General features: G+C 47.5%; 1 protein-coding gene across 1 annotated transcript in view; it reads right to left on the bottom strand.

Annotated features, from left to right (window-relative positions):
* Window positions 1-9,663, bottom strand: part of TRIM14 (tripartite motif containing 14) — a 25,076-nt gene that overhangs the window by 15,045 nt on the left and 368 nt on the right. Inside the window, exon 2 of the mRNA XM_004677972.2 lies at window positions 7,123-7,218. Coding sequence (XP_004678029.1) covers window positions 7,123-7,218 — 96 coding nt within the window. The remainder of the gene's footprint in view (window positions 1-7,122; window positions 7,219-9,663) is intronic.

The following is a 9,663-nucleotide window of genomic DNA, read 5'->3' as shown; positions in this document are numbered from 1 at the left end:
AGTGGGAAGAGGGGGCCTTGGCAGATTAGACCACATAAAAAATGAAACCCCTCTGGATCACACATGAAGACCCTCTGGTACAGGAATCCATCCTAGACATGTTTTCACACATGCGTCTATTTTATACATTATGCTGCTTTCAGACAATGAAATGACACAGAGGGATTAAAAAGAATGCTGTTCTGTTGCAGGCTAGACCACCAGTCTTGAAGATAAGTTGCTAGGTGAAATAAGCCAGTGCAAAAAGGACAAATACTGCATGATTCTGCTTCCATGTAAATATCTGGAACAGGCAGATTCATAGGCAGAAGTCGATTCAGGGTTACCAGAGACTGAGGGACTGAGGGGTGGTGGGGGGAAGTAAATGCTCAATGGTTACAGAGTTTATTTATGTTTGGAGTAATAAAAAAGTTTTAGAAACAATGGTGATGCGTGCAAACATTGTGAATATAATACAGCTGAATTATATACTTAAAAATGGCTAAAGTGATAAGTTTTATGTTATGTATTTTTAGACCCATGCCCTCAAATGATGCAGTGTACTTACAGATACAGCCACGGAAAGTTCTCCAAGACACCAAGTGAAAAAGAGCAAAGCTGCAGAATACTATACATGGTTGTTCCCAGCTAGGTACAAGGAACACAGAAACTGCTATGGAAATACACGCCACAGACTTGCAAATGCATTTGAAATAGGAGTTGTGGGAAAAAAAAAAAATAGGAGCTGTGGCCATGCTTGGGAAGAGGCATGGGATTGGAGGATGGTGAAGGGGGATCACTCACTGTTTTTTTTTTTCTTTTCTTTTTTTTGTAGTTTTATACTGTAATCTAATAAGCTATTGTTTATATTTTTGAATGAACATGTGTTCATATACTACTCATACAGTTAAAACATACAGCAGAATTTTTTTTTTTATAGAGAATGAATCTTTTTTTTTTTTAAAGATTTATTTATTTGTACATTCAGAACTGGGGTACAGGCCAGAGGCTCCGGGCAGCAAGAGGTTTCACCAGAGACAGAGTGGGGAGCAGAACAGGCAGATCGACGAAGCACACTGCTGAGGGGAGCAGCGGGTGGCTCAGGAGAGGTCTGCCATGCCATGTGGTCACCTCTGGGGCAGGCGGGGATCGAACCCATGTGGAAATGGCTTTAGCTTCTCAGTGCCGCGCTTCAACCCGCTGCGCCACCAGGGAGGGCCAGAATTTTTTTTTTTAAAGCAGCTTTTATCTCAGCCCAAATATATGTCAGTCCACACGGCAGGCAGGATGCGTCCTGGTATTGGGGCAGGCCTGGGGGTGCCAGGTTCCCCTGAGATGCCTGGACAGGAAGGTGTTGTTTGGCAGCATCGAGGGGCTGCTTGGGCCTAGCTTCTGTCACTGAGTGCCACATAGATGAAATTGACTTTGGGCTAGCCTGGAGATTATTCTGCATTGACAACATGGTTTCTATGACTCCTTGAGCCTGGACACAAAATACCTTTATTGAATGACCAAATGAAGGAAAGGCAATATGCCACAAACCCCTCATTAAACACCTTTTGATAATGAGCAATAAGGGGCACTAAAACTGACCACGGTCAGGGACCAAATAGTTTACCAGTCGCTGCCTGTGTTCTTTACCCATGCACACCTGCAAGATCACACAGGTTCAGCAAACAACAATAATGGGATTTATTTAACAAACAAATAAAAACCAAGAGTCACTGAGGCCACAAGTGGCCATTTCCCTCATCCAAAGCAGTGGCCAGTGCTTTAAAGTTCTAAAACAAAAGGTGTTGGGCCCTCCCTTGTGGCACAACAGGTTAAAGCACAGCACTCTGCAGCTATTCCACAGCCACTGCAGCATGAGTTTGATCCCCAGGACAGGGAGGTGACCCACATGGCACAGCAACCCTCTCCTGACAGGCTCCTGCTCCCCTCAGCAGTATATTTCAGTCAATCTGCCTGTTCTGCTCCCCACTCTGACTCTGGTAAATCCTCTCCCCCGCTCACCTCTGGCCTGTACGCCAGTTCTTGTGTACATACATAATAAATCTTTACATTTTTAAAAGACTTGCACTGAAGTGGCTGTAGTTTGCTTGAAGTGTTGTATACTAACCCATTGCACCACCAGGGAGGGCCCAATAAATAAATATTAAAAAAAAAAAATCAAACAGGGCTCTCCCTGGTGGCAGTGAATTAAAACACAGCACTAAGAAGCTAAAGCCACTTCAGCATGAGTTCGATCCCCGCCTGCCCCGGAGGTGACCACATGGCGTGGCAGACCTCTCCTGACCCGCCCGCTGCTCCCCTCAGCAGTGTACTTCGTCGATCTGCCTGTTCTGCTCCTGACTCTGTCTCTGGTGAATCCTCTCACCCTCCGCATCTCTGGCTTGTACCCCAGTTCTATATGAATAAATAAATAAATCTTTAAAAAAAAAAAATCAAACAAACGGTGTCTAAGATGGTATCTTCCTGCTACTGAAGCTGGGGAGCCCCCATTCCCAACAAAAGGCCACGCTGCCAAGATGGCGTCTTCCTGCCATTGAGGGCCTTGGGCAGTGGAAGCCAGATAATAGTCAGGGACCAAAACTCATGAAGAGAGCAGAAGATACAAGAAGACACTCACCAGAGGTGCCGAGATGTCCCAGCACAGTACTACACAGAATCAGAAGCTGCGGCAGCCAAACCTCCTGACAGACAGCCACACTCACACAGCTCAGAGAGGCTCTGGGTCTCGGCCTTCCCTTCCAGGCCATCACCGCTGCAAATCTGGGAACACTTTCAGTCGCTCAGCTATCTGCAAAGCCTACGCATTTTACGTCTCTGACGTTGGCTTTGGGAAGCCTCTCCTTGTCCTTCAGAGGCCTGCAACAGCCTTCTAGAAGATCAGCATGGTGGGGGTAGAAATGGCTGCTCCTGGAATCGCTAAAATTATGGAATCGCTGAAAATCTGGAAACACTGAAAAATCCCCAAAGAGGCTGACTTTTGGGAGGGGCTTCTGCAGTCTCCTGTATTTCCTATCAGAGTCTCCACCCCACCCAATCTTTGTCTGTATTTCACCTGGGGCTTTTCATCTTCACCTGCACCACCTGTAAGCCTTTGGTTTCAGCCCTGGTTATACTTTTGGAGGCAACATGTGTAAACAAGGACCTTTCTATGCAAACTGTTGGAGACCAGCTCCAACTATTGAGGTGTCTGGAAGCAAGACAGGCAGGACCCTAACGTGGGAAGGCGTCGGCGAGTGGAGATTCCTAAAACAGGGGGAAAGGGAGAAAAAAGGGGAAAGGGAGCGAGGAAGACACGGGAGTTGGAGTTGGGTGCAAGTCTTCCTGTTCAGCCTTCAGCAGAGGTTTATTTTATACATTAGGAGCAAGCAGTGGGATGACATCAGCACAGGAACTGGGCTGAGAGATTACAATCATCTTTTTTTTCTAAGAACAGTTTAGGGTCATATTGCCCTTTAGCTGAGATATAACATTCTAAAATCAATCAAGGTTAAAACAGATACATAAGTGCACAAAGTTTATGACTAATATTACTATAGTGGAGATCAACTAAGAGAAGTCCCTTAAACCTTATCTACTACTTAATGGGTTTTTGTTTTTCTACCTGAGTCATCCTGGGAGACAGAAGAGGAAATTCCTTGCTAATCAAATATCTGAATAGGAGACATAGGTGAATTTCCTTATCTAAAGACTACATAGTAGAATCCTGAAAGACTAGCCAGAAGACTTTTGTGGATTCCTTTAAGGTGTAGCAGGTAGAAAACTTGACTAGTTTAAAAACAGGCAACCTGGTTGAATTTTCACATCTAAAGGCCAAACAATAGGAAGTTTGAGTAATTCTTTAGAAGCTGAATAGAAGGCTAGGTAAGATAATAGAATGATAAGATTTGGGTTATCCTCCATCCGGCAGTGAGAGAGACTTTGCAAAAACAGCCCTTTTGCTTTTATTTATCAGTCAGTAGTCAAGTCACTTGACTTCAGGGGAATTTTTCACCCTGGTGCAGTGCTTGCTTGTCAAGGCAGGCAGGTCTTATGCAGCTGAGGCATTCCAATTGTAAGCTGAAAGTTGCTCAGAATATTTTGATATTATGATTATACAAAAAAGGGAGGTCATAACATAAGTAAGCAGTGGAAATTCTGATTTTTCAGAGCTTTTCCTGATCTACCCGGAATCTGTCAGACGATAGACGTTGCATAGCTTGTGTCAACAAACCAAGAGAGCAAATGCGTCAAGCAGTTTCCACAGGTCCACTGTGGAAAGACGATCCAAAATAAACTCAGGGATGCAACACATTGTTCTCATTCAATCACTGGTAATAACTGACTGAAGACATTCACCAGAAAACTTAAAGTGCAAGATGATTTATGCAATATAATTAAAAAAATAAAATAAAAAGGCTGGGCCCAGGGGAGACAGGATTCTGGCAAGAAAAAAAGGAAGAAAACTGTGGTTTTGACCCAGTTGGGTCAAAGTGAAACAACCCCAGTTTGTACTGGGCCGGGATTTGGACATGGCTGAGCAGGTTGGGGCTGGGTGAGGGCCTGAGAGTCTAGTGGAGAAGGGGCTAAGAGGACCCTGAGTAACGATGAAGCGCTGGTCATGGGAGAGTGGTGGATTTGGCTGCTATGCGAGTCCATCTCTGCCCAGTCCCCCCGTGAAGGCCTGTCTGGGCCCCAGTAGGGTAAGGAGCCCATGAGAGGTCCTAACAGTCATTATGCTGAAAACTCAATATGACTTAGGACAACCTTGTTATGGGCATCTCTGAGGGATATCCCCAGGGGCAGGGAAGCATGCCAGCTCTGCCCAGTCACTGCCCCTGTGGGAGGAGTGCTGGTTTATGCTCTCAGTCCTCCCCCACTCTGCCCTGCAGGGCAGAGGGGCTGACTCCTGCAGGCCTAATTTTCAGGTTCTCTCAATCTGGGTTTCCTGGGGGAGGGGGGTAGGGGGATGGCGGGGGGAGAAGGAACTGGAGGGAAGAGGGAGGGCAAGAGGAAGGGAGTAGCCCGGGTGACCTCTCAGCAGGGGTGTCTCCAGGAGTGGCTACATCCCTAAGTCCCCTCTATAATGCAAGTCTCATGCTTACCCCCACCCCCTCCCAGGACAGACCACTCTGATTTCAGCTCCTGCTAGGTGGCCCTGGCCTCTGTCCCCTGCTAAGATCATCTTGTCCTTTGGCCTGTGTAAACTGGGCCCAGTGCCTTCCTGAAGGTGCTAACTGCCCCACCACCCCTGACTTGCTTCTCCACCTCATTCTTGCTGCCCGAAACTCATGCTCCTCTGCCCAAAACTCTCACAGAGGTTATTGTCCTGCTGGGTGGACTTGGATGGATTCAGCAGTGGCTCTGGATTCACCTGTACCTTGCTTGCAATAAATTATTTCCTCCTCCTAAGAGGCACATTCTAGAAGAACATAACCACTCAGTCACAGGGTCATCTTATCCCCTGTGAATGAAAAGGTGGAGTCCCTCAAGTGTTGCATCTCCTTACACCTGCGTGGGTTTGCATCCTCAAGAGCCATGGTGGCTTAACCAGGGTTCAGGGGAAGTCATTTCGTGGGTGTTGTTTGGCATTCATAACCCTTAATTGCTCTCGGGAAATGAAAGATAGCCTGGTCATTGGTTTCTGAACAGCAGACTTTGAACCACACATGCAATACTGGCTTTTGTTTACAGTGCTGTTGTAAGAATTAATTTTCAGGGCAGTGACCTTTTCCTGGTGTTGCTCTGTATAAGCAAATAACAGTGGTGGTTGTCCCATCCTTCTGTCACAAACTGCTCCCCCACAGTGTGGCAGAAGGTCCAAACACCCTCACAAATGTCTGACCACATGGGTGAGTCACTTCTAAGAATATGTCCCCAAAGCATGAAGGTGCCGAAATGTTCACTGCTGTCTTATGTCACATGAATGAAACACTGGAAATGCTGGGAACGTTCGTTAGGAAAAAGGCTTTCACAAAGCACGGTGGATGGGGACAGGGAGATGTAACTGCAAATGCTGAACATGATGAGGCGCTTTACCATCAACTGCGTGTGATGATCTTTTTTGTTTTTTAATACCTGAAAGGGCAGACTTATTATAAAAAGGGAGAGAAGAAGAAAAGGACACTTGCAGAGACACAAGCAGGCAGAAAGAGCCGGCCTGTGTGGCCACAGGGGGCAGTGGAAGGAGCGGCCCTGTTGCTTTGCAAAGGGAGGTCAGTGACGTGAAGTGCTGGTGGTCACGGGTGGGCACGGAGCCGCTGCCGGGGAAGGAAGGCCAAGAGGAACACCTGCAGAAGGGCTGCTGCTGCCTGGCACAGTCTTAAACAACAAAACCCCATGGGGTGACATGCAAAACCCCCTTTTCTACTTTGTACAGAAGTGCTGATACCATCAGCTCATTTTGAAATGAAACCACAACATTAAAAAGAAAAAACGAAATCCTCAGATGTAAAAATCAAGAGGGCCCCTCCCTCTTGATTGTGTGGGTCACCCCCGGTTCATAGAACCCTCAGTGAGGCAGCCCTGGGAGGGCACCCCGCCAGACCCTGGGCTGAGAGAGACAGAACCGGCCACAAAGAAAGCTCAGCCCCCACTTAAACTCCCAAGAGATTCCCTGTAAATAAACACTGGCTGAAAGGTGAAGCCTGAAGAAAGTTCATATTTATGAGACATCTATATATAAATCCTATGTACTTTCAATAGGTCAGTGAAATCTGAAGGGTTATTGGCATGTTGGCATGTTCCTTAAGAGTGTTTTGCTTTGTTGAAGGCAGCTTGGGGGTGCCCGGCGTGGAACACTGGTCCTTCCAAGAACACGTTGGCAGGAGTGGTGAGAGGAGAGCGCTAGGTGGAGGCAGATTCTCGATCAAGCTAACAAAACGAGGGCTTCAGGACCCCCACTGGGCCTCATACCTTAGTGGGCTTGCACCCAATTTTGTGTTCTTTTTCTTTGGGGTCCCCTGAACTTACAAGCACCAGCCTCCACCCAACTAATTTGCCCTTTGCCCCCTTTGAGGTTGTTTTTTTTTTTTTGAAGTAAGATGTGGTGTCCCTTTGAGTTTTTATTTTTCCTTGGTTCCACAGTGGGGAGAACCCTGTGTCTGAGGGAAATGTGGGCATCTCAGGAAGAATAAGGAAGAAATGGCCACTTGCCTCGAGCTTGTCAATGGCCTCTTCTATCTGGGTTATGTTGCCATCTTGCTGTAGCTTCTTGGTTGCCAACTGCCTTAAATATTCTTGGGTAAGATTCTGTATGTGGAGAAGTAGGCAGAAAGTCTTAATATTGGTACTTTTGAGAGAACAAGGCACCCCATGGGTGATCTCCCCTTTGCGCGGGGACTCAGAAGGCTCCTTGCCCAACATCACAGAGCAAGTTGGAGGAGGAGCTGGAACCAGGCCCTTGGATTCTCAGAGGCTCACACTGGGTACTCTTCAAAACTCCCCCCCCACATCCCCCCCACCCCCAATATTTTTCTAGGATGACCTGCTTTTCCAGCCCCTCAAATAAGATCTTAAGGCAAATGCTTAGGGTCAGGAGAAGAGCATTCTCTACCTGTACAGCGAATGTTAACTGAGCACTTACTACTTCCTGGGCCCTGTTCTGGGAGCTGGCCTCATGGAATGTACACTTCAGTGGGTTGGTGGCTCTCTGTCCTGGAAGACCTACCTGGCTGAGAGGTCTGTGGGATTCATGGTCCCGCTCCCTTCTACCTGGAATAGTTCTTTCATTTCTCTGCTTTATGCAACTCTCATTTTCCCAAAGACCAACGCTGACCCTCTTCCTCTCAGGTATGACCTTACCTCCATCTTAATCTCTTTAGGGCTATCTCAACATTATCTCTATCTTAACCTTTTTGACTTGCTCAGCCAGGCTTGGCTGCCCGGTGGACTTGGAGGCTTGCTTCATTCTTGGCTCTCATGTAAGGACCTGGAAGTATTGGCTTATCAGAGCAGAATTACTGCCAAGGGCTGCCAACTTCCAGTGGAGAGCTGGCATCACTGGCAAGTTATTATGAGCATAAAGTCCAGAGTAAGAAGCGACCATCTACACCTGAGTCCCAGATCATCTTCCATGTGACCTGGGCCAACGATCTCCCCTTTGAAACCTCATATCCTCAAGAAAACATGAGGATAACCTCACAAAATTGTTGTGGGGACTAAATGAGAGCTATAGAAAGTGCTTGGTATAACAGAAAGAAAAGGCTCAAAGGGTGCAGCTTATTGGCATTTTAATGTCCACCAAACATGTGCCAACAGGTTGGGGGATGAGTCATAGCCTCAACTCCCAGGAGCACATTCTATCCCCCTGTGATTTCTAAGCCTTCTGTCCTGCCCACCACCCAAGGATACGCAGCCTCCTGGTGCCAGTGCCCTTTCGTTGCTGGGTGTCTCCTCTACCTAGTAATACCACTCATCCCTTAAGGCCAGTTCCAAGGGCGCCTCCTCCAGGCAGTAGATTTTCTGTCATGGCATCACACTCTCTTCTCTCTGGTACCCAGCGGCCACTACCTTGGTCTCCTTGGTTACAATATTTATCACACTATATTGTTACTATCTCTTCTTCCCCCAACAGTGAAGGAATTCCTCTCCAGGTCACGGAAGGATTGGGCTATTCCTTGACTCATGGCATAGGATATGTGCTGAATGGATGTGGACAAAAGATAGAGTTGAGAGGGTAGGTGTGTGGATGAAAATGGGTGGGCAGGTAGGCAGACCAGTGGGACACTGGGTGAGATGCACACCTGCATTTCTGCAGAACAGCTTCATAAACTCTGGAAAACAGACTTTTAAGGAGCTATTATTACTATAACCATGCCAAAGATAGGGAAAAGTCTAGAAGTCAGAGGCAAGTCTTGAGCCCAAGACTCTACCAGCTGAACTGGCCCCCAGGGGCTCACTTTCACATCTCAAAGTTGATGGTGATAAGTCATGCCACAAAGGGAAAAGGCCTTAGTAGGGCTGAGTGAATCACAGAAGACTTCTTAGATGAGGAAGTGGAAGAATGGAAGCTTGTCAGAGACAGGAGAGCCTGTGTAGGGCAGGCAGGACAAGAGATTTGACCTGAGGTATAGAACACATCAGTCACAAGGTTGGAACAAGAGTTCAGAATCCAGGCACGCGTAGGCTTAAGAGCAAGCATAGATTAGGATTATGCATGAGTAAGGGTTTCAAGGTAAAAATGGGCCAGTGAAGGCCGGTGTCGCTGGTAGAGGCCTGGATTCAAGGTTCCCCTCTGCCACCAGACCCCTTTCTCTGGATAAAATGGCTGTCCTAGCACCCACCGGGCTGAGAGTCAGCCTGCTGGAAGCAGGCCCCCCAGGAGGGGCCATAGAACCTGCAGTCTTGAGGCTGCTCCCAAGGCAACCAGGCCCACAGAGCCCCTCTTTGAAGTCCACAAAGAAAACCAGAGATGTTTGTGGGGCGTAGTCTGCCACGTAGCATTTATCTAATAGGCCGGAATTTTCACCTATTAAAAGGCAGATTTTGCTTCAACCCAAGAGCAGTGGGGTGGCCCTCCCACCTGTTGCATATGAGGTTAGGGTTATCTGGGTACCAGCCAGGGTTCCCGAGTTCTCACTCCCAAACTCACCTCCTCTGCAGCTTAACGGACAGCCTGGTCTCCCCTTTCCCTCCTGGGGCTTGGGGTTCTCATTTTGAACAACCGGTTGACAGCCTTAGACTTTCTAGGCGGCC

This window comes from Condylura cristata, unplaced genomic scaffold, assembly GCF_000260355.1.
Source record: "Condylura cristata isolate star-nosed mole 26May11 unplaced genomic scaffold, ConCri1.0 scaffold00006, whole genome shotgun sequence".
In the NCBI taxonomy this organism is placed as follows: domain Eukaryota; kingdom Metazoa; phylum Chordata; class Mammalia; order Eulipotyphla; family Talpidae; genus Condylura; species Condylura cristata.
Note: the sequence above shows the minus strand (reverse complement) of the source record. Positions and strands in the feature narration are given on the sequence as shown.